General features: G+C 37.9%; 1 protein-coding gene across 1 annotated transcript in view; it reads right to left on the bottom strand.

Moving 5' to 3' along the window:
* Nucleotides 1-23021, bottom strand: part of CRB1 (crumbs cell polarity complex component 1) — a 223616-nt gene that overhangs the window by 120338 nt on the left and 80257 nt on the right. Inside the window, exons 3-5 of the mRNA XM_008985348.4 lie at nt 12033-12228; nt 8789-8928; nt 1197-1379 (exon numbers count right to left, since the gene is read on the bottom strand). Coding sequence (XP_008983596.2) covers nt 1197-1379; nt 8789-8928; nt 12033-12228 — 519 coding nt within the window. The remainder of the gene's footprint in view (nt 1-1196; nt 1380-8788; nt 8929-12032; nt 12229-23021) is intronic.

The raw sequence follows: 23021 nt of genomic DNA, 5'->3' as shown, positions 1-23021 counted from the left end.
AGCTCTCCATTTTAAACACACAAAATATACATTATCCACAAAAATCTAACGATATATCTAAAGATATACAAAGACTCAAAACAAGGCGATGGAAAAAATCTCACCAACCAAATGGAGAGCAAAAATAAATAAATAAAAAGCAGGAGTTGCAATTCTCACACTTAATAAAATAGATTTCAAAGCTACAAGGATGCAAGGGTAAAAGGATTAATGCAACAATAAGAGATCCTAACACCCAGATACATAAGACACATAATGAGATATAGATTCAACGAGACAACAAATTGATAATGATATCCAGGACTTGAACTCAGAGCCAGAACAAATAAACACAATAGAGGTCTCCATTTTAAACACATAAAATATGCATTAACCACTTTAAACACTCAAAATATTGATCGGCCATTATTGAAACCCATTTTAGGAATGAAGTAATATTCCTTTTTCCCTCTTTTTCTTTTTTTCCCCTTCTTCTTCTCTTTTTCCCTCAAAAAAAAAAAAAAAGAAAGAGAAAGAAATAGAATAGAAATCTAGATTGTAATTGGTTTTCTCAGTGATATCAGTGAAAGTGTGGGTAAATTGTTAGCCATTAATGAACTGAGGACTGTCTCAAAAATCCTGAAAATTTTCAGAACAGGAAGCAGACACATACAAAACTGTTGACTGGAAGATATAAATGAAATTTTCCTCTGGGTTTTAGGTAAGAAAGTTGTAAAAAAAAAAAAAAGAGTAATTTAAATTTGATATATGGAATGACTTTAGCTATGGAATCATTGAGGAAGATTTCTTGAAACTAGTTCATTTTTCCCAGTGTAAATATAAGTACAATAACTTTTTTTGGCAAATTTGAATAACATAAAATTTGACATTGTTATCAAATTTGATAGCATAAAAAATTCAACATTTTCTGTGTATAACGTAAAGAACTTGAGATGCACGTCAATTCCCAGAATAACATATAAAAATGTCGCCCCTTTCGTATCTCTTTTATCCCTGTTTTTAACATTTCTCTCATGATTTGAGGAATTCTGATCTGTGAAACAAGATACGTTTCATGCCCACAAGGGGGACCCTTTGCACCATAGCAACAGAGTTTACACAGCTCAGGTCTTCCTGCTAATACACCATTTGGTTAAATCCATGGTCTGCCATGAAATGCCAGGAAGTCAAGTCATATCCCATCTCCTTGGCCTCACCTGTGAATCCGGGCTGACAGATACAAACATAACCTGAGGCTTCATGATAGCTGAAAGAAGAAGGCAGTCCAACGATGTGTCCATATTGTTTCTCTGAGGACAGCTCCACACATTCCCCATGGGACTGGCAGGGGTTACTACTGCATTCGTTGATGTCGATCTCACACTGGACACCTGTGTATCCTGCAGGATAAAAATTCAGAGAACCTGCTAAGTCGAAGGTGTTGAGTTAAAAAGCATCTGCCTAAAAGGAGGCTGACCACTATTCAGGCATCAATTAACAAGTTGATGCGCCTGCCCGCGAGGAGTTGGTAAGGGGAATCTGGTAAGAGGAGGCTTAGGTGGAAACAAATAAGAGAAGCAATAAAATCACTGAAATAATTTTGACCAAAAATTTTTTAAAGACAATTTGATTAATAAGACTTGAAATAAAATGAGATGTCAGGATAACCTGCACTTAACCTGAACATTTTAATGAAAGGCTCCACATTTTCAAATATTCTTCATTTGTGAATTTGCATTAAAAATATTTCAAGTGGATAGCTGAAAAGTCAGCAAATATTCACAAAACCAAACTAAATCCTTCTCTTAAAACTCAAAGTAAAGCCAAATCCTGATTTTCCCCAAACACTCAATGACACAGAAAAATAGGCTGTTTTAAATTTGCATGGACTCAGCTGGATGATTTTATTAGCACCAGGAATAAGAACAGTAAAACATAAATGATTTGTCGCTTTATAAATAATTAAAATATTAAATATAAAAGAAAGTTTCCTACTTGAACTTTTTCTTTGCTTTATAGTTGCTTTTAAATATGGGCAACCGTAAGAAATATACATAGTTTTAGGGTATGCATACATTTTAACATAACTGGAACCATATTATCTGTATTCTTTTTTTTTTTTTTTGAGATGGAGTTTCGCTCTTGTCACCCAGGCTGGAGTGCAATGGCGCGATCTCAGCTCACCGCAAGCTCCACCTCCTGGGTTCAGGCAATTCTCCTGCCTCAGCCTCCTGAGTAGCTCGGATTACAGGCACGCGCCACCATGCCCTGCTAATTTTTTGTATTTTGAGTAGAGACGGGGTTTCACCATGTTGACCAGGATGGTCTCGATCTCTTGACCTCGTGATCCACCAGCCTCGGCCTCCCAAAGTGCTGGGATTACAGGCTTGAGCCACCGCGCCCGGCCACTATTCTTTGGCAACTTGCTTTGTTTACTCCCTTGCACAGCCTACCACGTTAGTGATAAAGATCTAATGCCTAATTTTTAACGACTGCCAAGTATTTCAGAATACAGATGCACCACGGCTTAACCATTGTCTCAAAGTTTAACCTTTGTTTTATGTACATTTTTGCTATTGCAGTGTTGCCATGACTATCATTATACATGGCTGTTTGTGTAAGTGCTTGAGTATAACCATAGAGTTTATGACTAGAGGTGGGATAACGGGGTTATAAGTTACGTACGTTTTAAATTTTAATAAAAACTGGAAAACATCTCTAATGTAATTGTGCCGTTTGCACGTTACCAGCAATGGATGATTGTGAATGTGGCTCTGAACCCTTGCCAATGTTTGCCATCACTAATATAAAACTTTTACCAGTTTGCATCTCACTGTCATTTTGGTTTACATTTTCCCCAGTTACAATTGAGCTTAACATTTGCGGATTTTTTTTAACCATTTCATATTTTTTCCTGTTTTTTCATTAGACTCTTTTTCATACTGATTTATAAGAGTATTTATATACTGTGTACAGTGCTAAGCTCCAAAATATAAATTTAGTAGGATGCAAATGTAACACTGATGGTCAGTAAGATACCACCAACTGTTTCGTAACATGGTAAGAGATATGTATAAAGTTATTTATCTTTTATTTATTTATTTATATATTTTTGAGATGGAGTCTCACTCTGTTGCCCAGGCTAGAGAGCAGTGGTGTGATCCTGACTCACTGTAACCTCCGCCTGCCAGATTCAAGCAATTCTCCTTCCTCAGCCTCCCAAGTAGCTGGGATTACAAGCGTGTACCACCATGCTTGGCTAATTTTTGCATGTTTAGTAGAGACGGTTTCACCATGTTGGCCAGACTGGTCTCGAACTCCTGACTTCAGGTGATCTACCCACCTCAGCCTCCCAATGTGCTGGAATTACAGGCATGAGCCACTGCACCCAGCCTGAAGTTTTTACAAAACATAATTCAACTTCACAGTCAGCTAAGGGCCTTTGCGATATCACTTAACTCTGCTGAGAAATGTTCCAGAAATAAAATTTACAGTTGAGAGTTATAAAACTTGTAAACTAAATCATAGTATATCTTTACTTTAAAATCGTTCAACGGCTTCCCCTTTCACATAGAATGGAGATCAAAATCTTTAATATAACCTCAAAAACTCCCTGCATTCCCACAGCCTTTATGAAGTTGTTCTCTCTTCTAGAAAACTCTCCTTGAAGTGTTTTCTTGGCTAACTCTCAATCAGTTTTCAGACTTTATCTTGTATTACTTTCTCAGAATAATTTTCCATCGTGGACAGATATAAATAATATCCCCTTATTTTCTCTCATGCTGCCCAATTCTTTTCTTTCATTGCTCTTATTGTAATTTTTAATTATGTATTTATTTGTGTATATGGTTTCCTCCCTCAGCAGGCTGTACACTTCACAAAACAGAGACTGTGTTCATTTTATTTACCACTCCAGTACTGAGCAATATGTAAGTGGTAGCCCTTCAATCAATAGTACTAATCAAGGATTGAAAATAACAATTTAGATTATAATCCTAGCTTAGCACATAAACCAGGGAATAGACTATTAATAAGCAAATAATAAGATTATAATGTGATTGCTCATTTTTGTATTAATAATTTAAATAAACAACTAAATGAGATCATATGTTAAATCATAACCACGACATAAACTCTGCAACTCAACAGTGTAATATATTTGTTACATATGACCCTTGGGGCCTTTCTCAAACGTCTGAAGAAAAACCTTGAGTGAAAGAGTTTTTAAAAAAAAAAAAAAAAGGAACTAAAAGAACGTGAAGAACATGTCAGATCAAGACCCAACAATTCTTCAGAATGACCCACACACACAAAAAGATCACTCAGAGTCTCTTAAACTTGGACAACTACTTTTTGAATACTATTATTTCATACTTAAGGTTCTTCAAATACGTTAAATAATAGTTTTTACAATAAGATTTTATTAACTGATATTTGTTATGCTACAGTGGCCTTACTAAAGAAAGGCTGAACTATTTTCAATTTTCTTCTCATTCCCAGACTCAAGACACATAGGCCAGGTTAGGGAGGAATTTAAAACTGTCATAAATCCTTTTTTGCTTTTCCGGCTCATGTATTATCTCATTCCAGTAGTGAACATTCGGAAGGCTCTGATTTATAGCCTTGCCAGTCCTGTCCCCGCCACTGAGGCCCTGTGGGGATTTTATTTGCTGCTCTCTTTAACCATGTATATAAATAGACTCCTCCAGTCAAGGCTATATTCAATAGTTTTAACAAGTTTTTCCATAAAACTGTGTACAAAGAAACAATATGATACTGAGTCACGTCCCCTTCGTTCTTTCTTATATTATGTTTGCTTGTTAACAATTCCAATCACATCTGGGTATCGGGAAATCTTTTAAGGTAAGCGTTTAAGGTGACTGACACTTCTTGTAATTATTAATTATTTCTGAAATGAGGACCCTAGACAATTATAGGAGTACATTCTTGCCATTGTGTTCTGTGGTAGTGGAGTCATGATCTGAAGAAATGGTCTCCTTCTCTTAGATACAGACTAGTTTGTAGCGTTAACTTTTATCTTTGTATACAACAGCAAGATAAGTTACAAAGGTATTCGGGATGTTCTATCTAGGCAAAATTACCATCCATGCGTAATCTAGGGCAGAAACCCAGAGGCAGAACTGTCCTAAGCCTGTGCCCTTTTCTCACTGCCCACGTGAGTTCCACGTCCTATGTGACTCTCAGGACTACCCACCCCACACCTTACTCCGACCACTATTGTCTTAGTTCTAGCAAACAGGCTTATCTCCTGAAACTACAGAAGAATCTTCTTACTAGATTTCCCTGCCTTTAGTTTTATTTTCATCGCTCATCTGCCACAAAGCCAGGGAGCACTTCTGAAATTAACAAAGCAGATTTTGTTACATCTCTGCCCCATAGTTGGCAGGGCTTTGTGATATGGCTTCAGTCCTGCTCCCCAGTTCCATCTCTCTACCTCCAGCACTGAACAGTCCAGCATTTTTACAATCACTCACAGTTCCACAATTAGACATGCTCTTTCATTTCTTCGTTTTTTTTGTTTTGTTTTGTTTTGTTTTGAGATGGAGTTTTGCTCTGTCTCCCAGGGTGGAGTGCAGTGGCGTGATCTCGGTTCATTGCAGCCTCCGCCTCCCGGGTTCAAGTGATTGTCTTGCCTCTAGTCTCCTAAGTAGATGGGACTACAGGCGTGCAGTCCCACAGACGGCTAATTTTTTTTTCTTGTATTTTTAGTAGAGATGGGGTTTCATCATATTGGCCAGGCTGGTCTCGAACTCCTGATCTCAACTGATCTGCCTGTTTTGCCCTCCCAAAGTGCTGGCATTACAGGTGCGACCCACTGCTCCCCGTAGGACGTGCGTTTTTCTATGTGTGCCTGCCGCCTTTCTTGCTCCTTTCTTTCTTCCTCGCTTCCTGTCTTAATTTCTTAAGTAGTGGACTACACGACTTCCTAATTTTGATACTCATTTAACTTTTATTTAGTGCTTACTGTGGTCCAGGATAAGCCAGGAGTTTTATATGTGTTACTGGATTTATCTCTGAAACAACTCTATCTTGTGGATATTATAAAGGAGGAAACTGAGGATCAGAGCCGTAATTTGTCCAAAGCCACACAGCTAGTGAGTACATTTATGGGGCCTGCTCAGCCATCTTTAGCTTATCTTAAACAGTGCCTTTGGTCAAGCTACCTCTGTACTTCTTCTCTATTCATTTTTACAGAATTTATTATAGCCTCTTATTCTAGCAAAAATTGTACTATAGATGTTGACCTATGTCTCTCTACTGGAATTTAGGCTCCTTAGAGGAAGGAACCATACCTTTTGGATTCCCAGATCTCTATTGTATTAGCCACTGAAATCCATGTGGCTTAAATGATGGAACCCATGAATGAATGAATGGAGCATACACTCGTTGGGTTTCTTGAGGTAGATGTTCTTAACTGCCTGGCTCCATTACAAAGTCCCGCCCGCATACATCATTTCCACCTCTTGGTGTAGAACTTGCTATGCAGTTGCCCTTTTCCGAGTGCTTAATATGTGCCAGGCTTTATTTTTATAATTTTACTTTTCATAATAATACTACCAGTGAAGTATTTTTATCCTATTTTCCCCATGGGGAAAAAGATTAAGAGGAAACTCACCCAAGTTCCTTCAGTTAATAAACAGGGAATATGTCTTACTCCTAAACCATCTACTCCACCCTCTGCTTCTGGACAGAGGCCTTTCCTGAGTGTTGGTTGGTGACGAGAACATGAAACTACATAGTTTGGAAAATTTTCAGTGTTTAAGTCAAGCTGATGACCAAAGGATAGCCAATATTCCTCATTCATTACCTGCAGGTGGGAAGACATACCATATATAAATTTCCAAGCCATAGCATCCCAAAGTTCCTTTTATATTTTCATTTATTTTTCCTATAAAAATATTTAACCAAAGTTATCAAACATGTCTTGGGCAGTAGAACATCTTCAACCAGAAGCTACTACTGATTGGATTAACTCTAGTCTCCATGTTTCCTTTCCAACCACAGAATTATCATTTTCTTAGACAATAAAATTAGTGGGGAGAGAGGGACAGATGATCGGTAAGTTTATAAAACTAGGCCTTGAGTAATTATAAGTTTATCATTTTCCCAGTGAATAAAGCAAGAAGAGAGAGGAGATTCTGTCTCTTTTATTTTAATCAATAAAATCCTAACAAGAATTAGATTAAAAAAAAAATCATGCATCTCTTAAAGACAAACATCTGTTCTGAGAAATAAGTCATCACACAGTTTCATCATGGTGTAAACATTATGAAGTGTACTTACACAAACCTAGATGTCATAGCTAACTACATACCTAGGCTTGGGGTAGAGTCTATTGCTGCTAGGCTACAAACCTGTACAGCATTTTACTGTACTGAATACTATAGGCAACTGAAATACAATGGCATTTGTGTATCTAAACATACTTAAACATACAAAAAGTACAATAAAAATACAGTAGGAAGGATTTTCTAAGTGGTACACCTGTGTAGGGTACTACCGTGAACGAAGCTTGCAGGTCTGGAAGTTGCTCTGAGTGTCACTGAGTAATGAGTGAATATAAAAGCCTAGAATATTGTTGGATACCACTGTAGATTTTGTAAATACTGTATGCTGAGGCTACTTAAGGTTTATTAGAAAACTTTCTGTCTTCAATAATAAACTAACTGTAGTGTACTAGAACTTTTTTACTTTATAAATGTTTCAAATGTTGTAACCTTTTGAATCTTAATAATGCTTAGCTTAAATCACAAACACATACAGCTGTAGAAAATAATTTCTTTACATCTAATTCTATATGTTTTAGTCTATTTTCAATTTTTTTTTACCTTTAAGCTTTTTATTAAACATCAAGATCCAAACACACACCATAGTGTAGGCCAACATGGATTCAGGACCATTAATACCACTGTCTTCTACCTTCACATCTTGTCCCACTGAAATGTCTTCAGCAGCAATAACAGGCATGGAGCTGTCATCTCCTAAGATAACAATGCCTTCTTTTGGAATACTTCCTGAGGGACCACCACGATCCCATGGGTAGTGAGCAATGCTGCAATGTTACGGCAGTTATGACATCACTAGGTAACAGGAATTGTTCAGTTCCGTTTTAGTCTTACAGGACCACAGCTGTATATGCAGTCTGTCATTGACCAAGATGTTATTATGCAGTGTAAAGCTGTATGTCAGGCAGTTTGTTAACCAAAATTAGCATCAGCATCTACCTATGGCCTGTAATGTAACACAAATGTCACATACTGTTTTCTATTGATTCTTGTATTACCTTTGCACTCAAGTCTGATTATCCTCTATATGTAAACTTTAGTTATGGTTTATATATAATTAACTTTTTATTATATTAACAAATATAACTTGTTACATTACAAATGCCTAAGAGAATACAAGTTCCTAATACTTTAACATTATTTCATGTGTTGCCATATGTTCCTGCCATATCAAAGAACATCTTGCAAAAAAAGAAAGCATCTTCCAGTGAATTTTTCTCCATGAAGATCATGCTGAATTTCATCTTTCCATTTATTTTTTTCTCCTCTGTTCCTCTAGAGGGTTATGATCATTGGGCAGCTTGGTAACCTACTTTAGACGACATTTAGTATTACAGTAAATATGTGTGAGCACTAAAGAATAAAATTAAACAATAATAGCTAGAATAAATAATTGATTTAAAATATTTAACAATAATTTTTAATTTCATTTGCTGTAAGTGATATGTTTCTATTCTAAGCAAAATAAATAAAAAATTGGTGGAACATATTTTGTCACTTACCAGGCCAGCAGTGACAAGTGTAATTGTCAACACTGTCCTCACATGTAGCATTATTGTGACAAGGTTTTGACCAACAAGGAGGCATCAAGGTCTCACAGTGTGTCCCTGTGAATCCACTACCCGTGCAGTTACAGCTATATCTGGAGAGTAAATGAAATTTTCATGTCAACTCTTGGTCATATTGAGATTAGATATCTTATACCGTTTCTTCATCTGTCCATCAACCCAAGACCCATGTCATAGTCTTACTACCCCAAAAACTATGGGGAATTATCTATACAGGCCTGAATGCATGACGTATTTTCGTATTAACGTCCTATCATATTTAAAAAATGTTAAAGCACAGCTTTATGCAAACCGTGACTATTTACTTAAGTTTCTTTATTCATAAATTGAATATCGTACCTATGTTACAAAGTTATTGTGACAATTAAGTATGCATATAAAGAATAAACACAGCATCCCACGTATCCAAATGTACTACATATGTTGCTACTAAATAGCACTTAATAAAACTGTTAATTTTTTTAAGGTGGTAGAGAATGATTTATACCTTCATGGCACTGTTATACAGAGAGCCCATTAATAAGGTCCCATATGAGAAAGGAAACGATAAATTATGAAAAACTCAGGAAAAGCCTTCATTAAGTGAATTGTGACTTATGATGTTCTCTTATTTTTAGATTGCAAGAATATTTAAGCCTTGGTATTTCTAATTATTCAGGGATTGAGTGGAATTATCAAATAGTCCCAAAATACAAATCTAATGAAGAAAGTTGTTAATTTTATTGAGAGGGGACTTTTGATTTAGGTGTGTGTCTCCTCAAGGATTTAGTATTGTAAAAAATAGACCCGCACACTCAGCTTGGGCAAAATGAGGGTCTTGGGAAAAGAATACCTATGAATTTATAAAGCAGGTAGAGTCCTCTTCGCTATAGCTTTGTGTTTTTATTACCAAAGCAAATATTAAAAGGGACTATAATCTTCATATGTGTTGTTAGAAATCTATTCACAAATCCATTTGTTCAATTAAAAAATACCTACCAAATGGGGGCGTGGTGGCTCATGCCTGTAATCCCAGCACTTTGGGAGGCTTAGGTGGGCAGATCACTAGGTTAAGAGATTGAGACTATCCTGGCCTACATGGTAAAACCCCGCCTCTACTAAAAATACAAAAATTAGCTGGTCATGGTGGCATGAACCTGCAGTCCCAGCTTCTTGGCAAGCTTGAGGCAGGAGAAGAGCTTGAACCCGGGAGGTAGAGGTGGCAGTGAGACGAGACCACACACCACTGCACTTCAGCCTGGTGACAGAGTGAGACTCCATCTCAAAAAAACCTACTAAAAATCGAGTATTGGTAAAACAGCGACAAGAACTCTGTACTCAAAGGGCTTGGCTGGCTGGCTAGTGGACCTCAGTTCATGGAATTAGAAGCTCCATTTGCCTAATTCCTTTGGTCTCTTTTTTTTTTTCAGTTCTGATTTTCCCGTATATCTCAGAACAAACATTTTAAATTTTTGTGGGAAAATAAAGTTAGGTTGTTTTGAGTTGATCTTATGACTATAATTTCAACATTTAGGCAATAAGAAATAATGGTAGAATAAGGAAATTATTCATGGCATATTCAAGTGAGGAGAATAAAAGACAGCAAAGTTTCAGCCTTGTTTTGGTTTACATTTCCATCGGAATCAAAACGTGTGTCATTTCGGTCCTGATGCTCTTTGGAAACAGTGAAGTATGGAGGGTGAGCCTCCTTTTCCTCTGGAGGTATTGTGTGGAAACTTCCATTATGGTCTGTCTGTCTTTGTGTTGGCCAGTTACCTGTCTCCAGGAATGTAGATTTACTCCCCTAGAGCATTATTGGGGTACAACTAAAAGTCGAAAACAAGACACGAAATGTAATTAAAAGTTATATTTTATATTTTACAAAAGAATGTACAACACATGGTTCTATTTAAAATTTGAGGGCTGAGCGTAGTGGCTCACGCCTGTAATCCCAACACTTTGGGAGGTCCAGGCAAACTCCTATGGTCAGGAGTTTGAGACCTGCCTGGCCAACATGCTAAACACCATCTCTAATAAAAATGCAAAAATTAGCCGGACATGGTGGCAGTCACCTGTAATCTCAGCTACTCAGGAGGCTGAGGCAGGAGAATTGCTTGAATTTGGAGGTAGAGATTGCAGTGAACCAAGATCTGGTTCTGCACTCCAGCCTGGGTGACAGAGCAAGACTCCATCTCAAAAAAGAAATCTATTATTTTGTTGCAAATATTCGAAGCATGTGTGTCTTTTATTGCTCTCCGTTTGACTCTGTTCACTTTGAAATTAGATTTGGGATAAATTATGTCTTATTTACTAAATAAAGGAAACCTGGATTCTGGTCCTCTTTTGCAGAGAATTAATTGTGTGAACTTGTGGGCGTCTTCTCACTTCCCTAAACTTTAGACTCCTTATTGTCATATGGAAACGTTAATATGCATCTTGCTTTCCACTGAGCTGCTGAAGGATCAAACAAGATAATTTTAAGTGCGAATCTTGTTAAAAATTGTTAAGCATTTTATAACTCAGTATTGTTGCTTAAATAAATACTAGAAAGTTCTTTTTTAAAATGTTGTATATGAGCTTAATTACTGTTACACCGTTTTTTATATTCAACATATTGAGATGTAATTTATTGCTGTTCTTTTTTGCCTGAAAGCCAACGACAGACTTCACTTTGATGCAGAATCACATAGCTATTTCTCACCATTATGCCTTCTCAACAGTATTCAGCCAATTCCCCAAGCACATGGAAATTAATTCAAGATATAAGTAATTAAGTATCACTGCCCTTTCCAACATGGTTTATATAACATTTTTAAAGGATTTATTGTTGTCACCTGATTTATATCCTTGACGTATAGATACAACCTTATATACACATATAGAATAATCTCCAGCTTTGTTTTTGCACCTTTTCTATCTACAGCAGGTTTATTTCATGGAATTGAAAAATTGGCTATTTTCCATAGGATAAGCAGTTCTAAACTACTACAAGAATGACTTGTAAAATCTTCCCTCTTGAGAAAGATGGTCTCCAAAGGATATCTTTTTTAGTGAAATCTGAATGTTTTCATCTGTGGATGTATAAAGTTACCCCCAGATTTTAAGCTGAGAATGTGGGAGCTCTAAATTCCCCAGAGTGGTAAAATAGTTCTTGGTCAGGGAGTTCTAAGCCAATCATCCAAGGCTGGAGAAAACGTACCTGTTTTCTTCATCCACACACAGCCCTCCATGGAGACACGGCAGACTGGCGCACTCATCAATGTTGAGTTCACAGTGATCCCCTAGGAATCCAGGGGCACAGTCGCAGAAATAAGCCCCCAGAGCATCCCGACAACTTGCACCATTTAAACAAGGCTGGGACCAACATTCGTCAATTTCCAACTCACAGTTTACACCTTTTAAAAAAGTCAGCACAGAAAAAAAAAACAGAAAAAGTTTTAGTAAAGTGTTCATATTTTAGCAATTTGACAATGCTTTGTTTACTAGAGTACTTGTCAAATGTTCTGTTACCCAAAATAATTTTCCCCTGAATTATAATTGATATTAACTTTTGGTGTGCGTGTGGGAAGCTGCACAAGGCAGAGCAGCTGTTACAAGGAATTATTGCATGCAACAGTTTGTGGTGTTTCATCCATGAAAACAAATCAGCCATTTTTAGAACAAAGTTTATTGTTAACTGCACTTTTGTTGGAAGCCTAAAAGTGGCTGTTTGGTGTTTTTCCATTATTTTTAACACTTAATTTAGTAAAGTAGCAGAGAGAATCGAGGGTGAGAGCTCAGACTCCAAAGCCAAACAGTTGGGTCGGGATCTTGGCACAGTCACTTATTCGCTGTATGACATTGGGCAAGTTTCTCAACCTTTCCACGTTTCAGCTTCCTCACATGAAAAATGACAATAGTTGCAATTACTTCAGGGGACCCTTATTATAATTAAATGTGTTCAAAAGTACTTATAACAGTACTTGATACATACTAAGTATTTGCTAGAAAAGAAACACTTTTTTTCCCACAAAAAAATTTTTGTACATATATGATGTGCAGACATTGATCTAAGGGCTTATTTTGTATGAATATTTTTATCTTAATTTTTCTTTTTGTAAAATACTACTTTTAAATACAAAAACTTGTGACAATATAATTAATGGCATCATTAGAAGCTATTAACAGTTCATTTTAAGGTAATGTTACATGAAAAAAAACTATACTTCTCCCCCCAAAATTAGTAGGTTAAGTATTATTTGCTAAGCAAAAGAAGTTTATGATTTATACAAGTTGTAGTAATATTGAAATAACAAACTATTTTATTGAATGTCAAAATAGTATTTGATATACAATAATCACATTTGCATATGTTTTAAAAGACACAAAAGGAGGAATATTTATACTTACCCATCTTTATTTCTGTGTTTCTAACCCCTAATAATAAATTATGTATTAAAATGATATTTAAAGATTTTCAAATAACTCAGAAGTCAGTAGTTTGATTGATTCATGCCGATTTTCCTTGACAGAAAATGCAGCAGGATAGTCTAACGCCATTGATTATGTACAACTCCTACTATATTCCACAAATAGCTCACATAAAAGAGAAGCCAGCATATTAAATTTGATTGCTTTTTGAAAAACTTAAACGTTAAATTTATGTCTGTAAAAATGGAAGTTTTGCAGTAGCACTTGTTTCTAGTTAAATGGCTTTTTCTCTGTGGCGTGGCTGTTTCTTACCCAGTCTGTGAATGACACTTTCCTTAGTTGTTTTACTTGGTATAACAAAGGTCAAATACAAGATCATGGAATTGGCCAATGGAAGACCTGGATTCTCATTCTAGTTTTTCTTTTGTAACATTCTTTTCAGCAATGTTTAATGTTTTAATCTCTTCTATATAAAATGAAACAATAATATATACATTTCTATTTTTCAAGAGTGTATGAAAGACAAAAATAAACTCTTAAAACTTTTTTTCATATACCTATCTTCAACAGATATAGCTACTAAAACTATAATGTGTTAGTACTCCGTCATTATAAGATGCAAAATGACTACCCCTAAAATGACACAGTTTTATCAGGACTTTATGTAGAGTGAAGTATGCTCGTTCAGGAATGTTTGGTCAATGTGGATTTTCATAGAGCTCTTTGTTTGGAGGAAACCGGCACTTTTTGAATACCTATCACATAGATTGGCACTTTTAGAATACCTATCACATAGATGGGCGGGACAAGGTAACTTCACTTGCATTCCTTTACTTAATTCCTTATATTTGTAGGTATAGAAAAAGAGAGATTCAAAGAGCTTCACTGACTTGCTTGTGTCACACAGCTAGCAAATGTCAGTGTTTCCACAATTCTTGTCTCCTTCTAGTCCAGTTCTTGTCAATTCAATTTTTTGTGGTGTCCTTCCCTATATGACATCGGATTATGTCCTTTGATATTTTACCTATCTGTATTTTCTGTGAAGTATTAACATATAAAGCTAAACTGGTGGTTTAAAATTTGTTTATGCCAAGGGAGGACTCAAGATGGCGCTGTGAGAACAACCCAGGATTGGAGCTCTCATTGAATCCCCAAAGAGGTGAGTCGGAGTTGCATTTCCAGACTGATCTTTGTTGCCCACAGAACGGGGAAACTCCCAAGTATAAAAAAGACACGGGACACCAGGCAGTAAGTCTGCCTGGCGAAGCAGGCAGCCGGGGCGGCGGCAGCCAGCCCTACCCAGCAATCCCCACAGAGCGTGCTTGTCCGGGTGCCCTGTTGAACCGGCAACCTGAGACTTGAGAGGGCTGGACTTGAGACTGAATGAGACTTGGACAGTAGGCCAGCCCAGGGGATTGCAGGAACAGAGCGTTCGGGGTACCCAGTGGGACGAACAAAACCGCGATTTCAAACTATCCCGAGCAGATGGTCCGAGACGCTCTGTGGGGGAGGGGCGTCCACCACTACGGAGGCAACCCGCCCCAACTGAGATACACGCCCACTGCTGACGCAGCCTCCCGTTGCCAAGGCAACCCGTCCCTACTGAGATACACGCCCACTGCTGATGCAGCCTGCTGTTGCCGAGGCAACACGCTACAGCGAAGAGACTCCGCCGCAGGGCGTGGCGGAGACCACAGCAGAGCCTGCAGGAACAGGGCGAATCACACAACAGCAGGGCGGAGACTTGGCAGGCAAACAGGGGCTAGTCTGCCTCCTAGCTGGGCAGGACACCTCAACGGACATCAAAAAATAAAGCCCAAACCCCCCAACACAGAGCATTTTAGAAAAAAAGGGTTTTTTTAATGAGCTCTGTTGCAGCAGAATCAAACATAGCAGCCTAACAGCCCTGAATGAACAACAGAGCTCACAGCTCAGAAATTGAGCTCCTAAAAAGAACAGACTGTCTCCTCAAGCAGCTCCCTGACCCCTCTATATCCAAAAGACTGACATTTGGCAGGTATCATCCTGGGACAAAGATAGCAGAAAAAGAAACAAGTAGCATCCCTCACTGTGCCACAGCTGCTAGAGGTGCACCCCAGACAAGCAGGGCCTGGAGTGGACCTCAGCAGTCGTACAGGGAAGGGGCTAGGCTGGTAGAAGGAAAACCAAGTAACAGAAATACTTCATCATCAACAATCTGGATGTCCACTCAGAGGCCCAATCGAAAAGTCTGCAACTACGCAGACGACAAGCGGATAAATCCACAAAGATGGGAAGAAACCAGCGAAAAAAGGAGGAAAACACCCGAAACCAGAACACCTCGCCTCCTAGAAAGGACCAAAACTCCTCACCAGCAAGGGAACAAAGCTGGACGGAGAATGACTGTGACGAAATGACGGAATTAGACTTCAGAAGGTGGATAATGAGAAACTTTTGTGAGGTAAAAGAACATGTATTAAATCAATGCAAAGAAACTAAGGAACTTAAAAAAAGATATGAGGAAATGATAACAAGAATGGATAACTTAGAGAGGAATATGAATGAATTAAATGAGCTGAAAAACACAATATGAGAACTTCGCGAAGCATGCACAAGTTTCAATAGCCGAATTGACCAAGCAGAAGATAGAATATCTGAAGTCGAAGACCAACTCAATGAAATAAAACGAGAAACCAAGATCAGAGAAAAAAAAAGCGCAAAAAGAATGAACAAAGTCTCCAGGAAATGTGGGACTATGTGAAAAGACCTAACCTACGTTTGATAGGTGTACCAGAAGGGGACGAAGAGAATGAATCCCAGCTGGAAAATACTCTTCAGGACATCATCCAGGAAAATTTCCCCCACCTAGCAAGACAGGCCAACACTCAAATGCAGGAAATACAGAGAACACCACAAAGATATTCAGCAAGAAGAGCAACCCCAAGGCACATAATCGTCAGATTCAACAAGGTTGAAATAAAGGAGAAAATACTAAGGGCAGCCAGAGAGAAAGGTCTGGTCACCCACAAAGGGAAGCCCATCAGACTCACAGCAGGTCTCTCGGCAGAAACACGACAAGCCAGAAGAGAGTGGGGGCCGATATTCAACATTCTTAAAGAAAAGAACTTTCAACCCAGAATTTCATATCCAGCCAAACTGAGCTTCAGAAGTGAAGGAAAAATAAAATCCTTTGCGAACAAGCAAGTACTCAGAGATTTTGTCACCACCAGGCCTGCTTTACAAGAGCTCCTAAAAGAGGCACTACACATAGAAAGGAACAACCAGTACCAGCCATTCCAAAATCACAATAAATGCTAAAGAGCATCAACATAATGAAGAATCTACAACAACTAACAGGCAAAACAGCCAGCTAGCATCAAAATGGCAGTATCAAATTCACACATAACAATATTAACCCTAAATGTAAATGGACTAAATGCACCAATCAAAAGACACAGACTGGAAAATTGGATAAAAAGCCAAAACCCATCACTGTGCTGTATCCAGGAAACCCATCTCACATGCAAGGATACACAAAGGCTCAAAATAAAGGGATGGAGGAAGATTTACCAAGCAAATGGAGAGCAAAAAAAAGCAGGAGTTGCAATTCTCATCTCTGATAAAATAGACTTTAAAGCAACAAAGATCAAAAGAGACAAAGAAGGCCATTACATAATGCTAAAAGGATCGATACAACAAGAAGAGCTAACGATCCTAAACATATATGGACCCAATACAGGAGCACCCAGATACATAAGGCAAGTTCTTAATTACTTACAAAGAGACTTAGACTCCCACACAATAATAGTGGGAGACTTAAACACTCCACTGTCAATATTAGACAGATCAACCAGACAGAAAATCAACAAGGATATCCAGGGCTTGAACTCAGACCTGGAGCAAGCAAACCTGATAGACATTTACAGAACTCTCCACCCCAAATCCACAGAATATACATTGTTCTCAGCACCACGTCACACCTACTCAAAAATTGACCACGTAATTGGAAGTAAAGCACTGCTCAGCCAATGCAAAACAACTGAAATCATAACAAACAGCCTCTCAGACCAAAGTGCAATCAAGTTAGAACTCAGAATACAGAAACCAACCCAGAACCGCACAGCTTCATGGAAACTGAACAACTGGCTCTTGAATGTTGACTGGGTAAACAACGAAATGAAGGCAGAAATAAAGAAGTTCTTCGAAACAAATGAGAATGAAGACACAACATGCCAGAACCTCTGGGACACATTTAAAGCAGTCTCTAGAGGAAAGTATATAGCAATAAGTGCCCATATGAGAAGAATGGAGAGATCCAAAATTGACACCCTATCGTCAAAATTGAAAGAGCTAGAGGAGCAAGATCAAAAAAACTCAAAACCCAGCAGAAGACAAGAAATAACTAAGATCAGAGCTGAACTGAAGGAGATTGAGACACAAAAATCCTTCAAAAAATCAATAAATCCAAGAGCTGGTTTTTTGAAAAGATCAACAAAATAGACAGACCACTAGCCAGATTGATTAAAAAGAAAAGAGAGAACAACCAAATAGCTGCAATAAAAAATGATAAAGGGGAAATCACCACAGATTCCACAGAAATTCAAAGCATCATCAGAGAATATTACAAACAACTCTATGCACATAATCTAGTGAGCCTGGAAGAAATGGATAAATTCCTGGACTCCTGCATCCTCCCAAGCCTAAACCAGGAGGAAGCTGAAACAATGAATAGACCAATAACAAGGTCAGAAGTCGAGGCAGCAATTAAGAGCCTACCACACAAAAAAAGCCCGGGTCCAGACGGGTTCACAGCCGAATTCTACCAGACACACAAAAAGGAGCTGGTACCATTCCTTCTAAAACTATTTCAAACAATCCAAAAAGAGGGAATACTTCCCAAATCATTTTACAAGACCAACATCATTCTGATACCAAAACCCAGCAGAGACCCAACAAGAAAAGAAACCTTCAGGCCAATATCCATGATGAACATAGATGCAAAAATCTTCAATAAAATATTGGCAAGCTGAATGCAACAGCAAATCAAAAAACTTATTCACCATGATCAAGTAGGATTCATCCCGGGGATGCAAGGCTGGTTCAACATACGCAAGTCTATAAACATAATTCACCACATAAACAGAACCAAAAACAAAAACCACATGATTATCTCAATTGACGCAGAGAAGGCATTTGACAAAATTCAACAGCCCTTTATGCTAAAAACCCTCGATAAACTCGGTATCGATGGAACGTATCTCAAAGTAATAAAAGCTATTTATGACAAACCAACAGCCAATATCATACTGAATGGGCAAAAACTGGAAGCATTCCCTTTGAAATCTGGCACTAGACAAGGATGCCCTCTTTCACCACTCCTATTCAATATAGTTCTGGAAGTTCTAGCCAGAGCAATCAGGCAAGAAAAAGAAATAAAGGGTATTCAAATAGGAAAGGAGGAAGCCAAATTGTCTCTATTTGCAGACGACATGATAGTATACCTAGAAGACCCCATCGCCTCGGCCCAAAAACTCCTGAAACTGATAAGCAACTTCAGCAAAGTCTCAGGATATAAAATCAATGTGCAAAAATCACAAGCATTCATCTACACCAATAACAGGCTTAAAGAAAGCCAAATCAAGAATGAACTGCCATTCACAATTGCAACAAAAAGAATAAAATACCTTGGAATACAACTCACAAGGAACGTAAGGGACCTCTTCAAGGAGAACTACAAACCACTGCTCAATGAAATCAGAGAGGACACAAACAGATGGAGAAACATTCCATGTTCATGGTTAGGAAGAATTAATATCGTGAAAATGGCTATACTGCCCAAAGTAATTTACAGAATCAACGCTATCCCCATCAAGCTACCATTGACTTTCTTCACAGAACTGGAAAAAACCACCATGAACTTCATATGGAACCAAAAGAGAGCCCGCATAGCCAAATCAATTCTAAGCAAAAAGAACACGGCAGGGGGCATCACACTACCGGATTTCAAACTATACTACAAGGCTACAGTAATCAAAACAGCATGGTACTGGTACCAAAACAGAGATATAGACCAATGGAACAAAACAGAGGCACCGGAGGCAACACAACATATCTACAACTATACAACCTTTGATAAACCTGACAAAAACAAGCAAGGGGGAAAGGATTCCCTGTTTAACAAATGGTGTTGGGAAAACTGGCTAGCCATGTGTAGAAAGCAGAAACTGGACCCCTTTTTGACACCTTACACTAAAATTAACTCCAGATGGATTAAAGACTTAAACATAAGACCTGGCACCATAAAAACCCTAGAAGGAAATCTAGGCAAAACTATCCAGGACATAGGAGTAGGCAAGGACTTCATGAACAAAACACCAAAAGCATTGGCAACAAAAGCCAAAATAGACAAATGGGACCTAATAAAACTCCACAGCTTCTGCACGGCAAAAGAAACAGTCACTAGAGTGAATCGGCAACCAACAGAATGGGAAAAAATTTTTGCAGTTTACCCATCTGACAAAGGGCTGATATCCAGAATTTACAAAGAACTCAAACGGATTTACAGGAAAAAAACAAGCCCATTCAAAAGTGGGCAAAGGATATGAACAGACAGTTTATGAAAGAAGACATATATGAGGCCAACAATCATATGAAAAATTGCTCATCGTCACTGGTCATCAGAGAGATGCAAATCAAAACCACATTGAGATACCATCTCACGACAGTTAGAATGGCGATCATTAAAAAATCTGGAGACAACAGATGCTCGAGAGGATGTGGAGAAAAAGGAACACTTTTACACTGTTGGTGGGAGTGTAAATTAGTTCAACCATTGTGGAAGACGGTGTGGCGATTCCTCAAGGCCTTAGAAATAGAAATTCCATTTGACCCAGCAATCCCATTACTGGGTATATATCCAAAAGACTATAAATCGTTCTACTATAAGGACACATGTACACGAATGTTCATTGCAGCACTGTTTACAATAGCAAAGACCTGGAATCAACCCAAATGCCCATTGATAATAGACTGGATTGGAAAAATGTGGCACATATACACCATGGAATATTATGCAGCAATCAGAAATGATGAGTTTGTGTCGTTTGTTGGGACATGGATGAATCTGGAGAACGTCATCCTCAGCAAACTGACACAAGAACAGAAAATGAAACACCGCATATTCTCACTCATAGGCGGGTGATGAAAAATGAGAACACATGGACACAGAAAGGGGAGTACTAAACACTGGGGTCTATTGGGGAGAAAAGGGGAGGGCCAGTGGGAGGGGGAGGTGGGGAGGGATAGCCTGGGGAGAAATGCCAAATGTGGGTGAAGGGGAGAAGGAAGGAAAAGCACACTGCCATGTGTGTTCCTACGCAACTGTCTTGCATGCTCTGCTCATGTACCCCAAAACCTAAAATCCAATAAAAAATTTAAAAAAAAAAACAAAAAAAAAGGTATAAACCTGTAGATTAAAACATAGAATAAAATATTTGTGATCTTGGAAAAAAAATAAAAATAACATTACATCTTAAAAAAAAAATTTGTTTATGCCTTTCTAAATTTTATCTTTCATAATTAAAATAAAATCCATATTCATTTAATCCATAAATTCATTTTATATATACATTTTATATATTACATATATAGGCATTATATATATGCATTTTATATATTACTTCCTAATGCAGAAGAAATACATTTTAAATATTGCAGCTCCATTTATATGTTATAGTTCAAATACCTTGACTTTGACGTGGTTCTAATGTGTATATAAGAATGTGAATCAATCGTTTAACTGCAATTGCAATTCAAAAACTATTTACTTTTGGAGTAACTTATTTGATTATTCTTTCCATTGCTTACCAACATGATTCTTATTGTAGTTTATCACTGTTGTAGAAATAGACAAAAGTGATTTGGTCTATGTCTGCATTACACAAAAATAGCCAGATAACAAGTGATAAAAGTCCAGACCATCATTCAGATATTTTTGCATTTACAGATACTTGGCTTCACAAATAAGACATCTGGATAACTGACTACGATTTTTCATTTTTATTTGAATGTTTGCTGCCAAGTGCTTACAGCCATTAAGTAAACACAATTAATTAGCTTTCCAAAAAGTACCTGAACTGTGTGGTCCCTTAAATTTAGAAACATTCATTGTATGACTAGTGTTAATAAGTATGACACTATGTCATTATAACTCTATAGCAATAGAAATTGGATGTAGTTACAGTGGGTATCACTTCTGTGGCTGATTCTCTAAGAAATGGAAAATTTTTACTGTGAAATTCTATCACAAAAATTCATCCATACATCAAAATTCTGTTGGAATTGGTTAATAGTTAAGTATGGAAAAAAGGAAAATAGAAAGGGTAGTGGCAAAAACTTACAGGATGAGGGGAACTTTCATCTCCCCCCAAAAAATGTATAGGACAGGATTAAAAATACTCCTCTGACCTCAGGAACTTTGGTGACTCATTATTACTAAGACTGCAGTAATATCTGCAGTGACATCTATACATAAATATAGGTGACTGTATTAGGGCTCTCTAAGGGGACAGAACTAATAGGATATATGTATACATGAAAGGAAGTTTATTAAGGAGAATTGACGCACATGCTCACAAGGTGAAGTCACGCCATAGGCTATCTGCAAGTTGGGGAGCAAAGAAGTCAGTAGTGGTTCAGTCTGAGTCCAAAAGCCTCAACAATAGGAAAGCCAACAGTGCAGCCTTCAGTGTATGGGTGAAGGCGCGAGAGCTCCTGGGAACCACTGGTGTAAGTCCAAGAGTCCAAAAGCTGAAGAACTTGGAGTCTGATGTTTGAGGGGAGGAAGATCCAGTATGGGAGAAAGATGAAGGCCTGAAGACTCAGCAAGTCAGCTCCTTCCACCTTCCTCTGCCTGCTTTTTTAAGTTGGGCTGGCAGCTGATTGGATGGTGCCCGCCCACACTGTAGGTGGGTCTTCCTGAGGGTAGTTCTTCCTCTCCCAGTCCACTGACTCCAATGTTAATCTCTCTAGCAGCATCCAGAAACACGCAGATATGCCCAGAAACAATACTTTGCATCTTTCAATCCGATCAAGTTGACACTTAACCATCACAGTCACCTAAGATACCAGATTGCTAATTCCTGATAGTCAGGGATAAGTTCCACTTTGAACTACCCAATTTTCACTAACTGTGAAAAGTTTAGAAATTTTCTGGCAACCAAATATTTCTAGAATTATTATTTCAAAAAAAGATTGAAATTACATGCCTTTCTCTAAAGTACTAAGTAAAAAGTGAAATTAGAAGAGTTTCCCAAATTCACTGGTTTTGATAGAGAAAGAATACCTGTTATAAATAATCTGAGAGTGCTCATTTTCTTTTTACAGAACAGATAATTAATTTAAGGTAAAAAGCTATCCCATTTCATACTCGTTTTCTTGACAGTGCGCTTTCTGGATTCCAGGAAAAGGCTTCTTAGCTCACTTCTTTCTTTCCTTTCCACTTCCTCCTTTCTCCTTTACTCTTCTTTTCCTTTCTTCTTCACAAAATCATTCTCTTTTTCTCCTTTTATTTACAGTAAGGTTGTATTAACTGAAATGAGGAGAGTCCCCCTTGGGGAAAATCTTCACCTTATATCCCTTAGGTATGAGAAGGACCAGGGCCATTCCTGCCCTATTTCCTATTCCCCATTGTAACCTAGGCATCTATTCAAAAGATACCATGGGGAGAAACTGTCAGTTAGAACTCAAGAAAAGTGACACAAGAGTGTGACCTTTAAGTGCAAGAAGCATCAGTTCAAGT

The sequence above is a fragment of the Callithrix jacchus genome, chromosome 19 (assembly GCF_049354715.1).
Source record: "Callithrix jacchus isolate 240 chromosome 19, calJac240_pri, whole genome shotgun sequence".
NCBI classification, from domain to species: Eukaryota; Metazoa; Chordata; class Mammalia; order Primates; family Cebidae; genus Callithrix; species Callithrix jacchus.
Note: the sequence above shows the minus strand (reverse complement) of the source record. Positions and strands in the feature narration are given on the sequence as shown.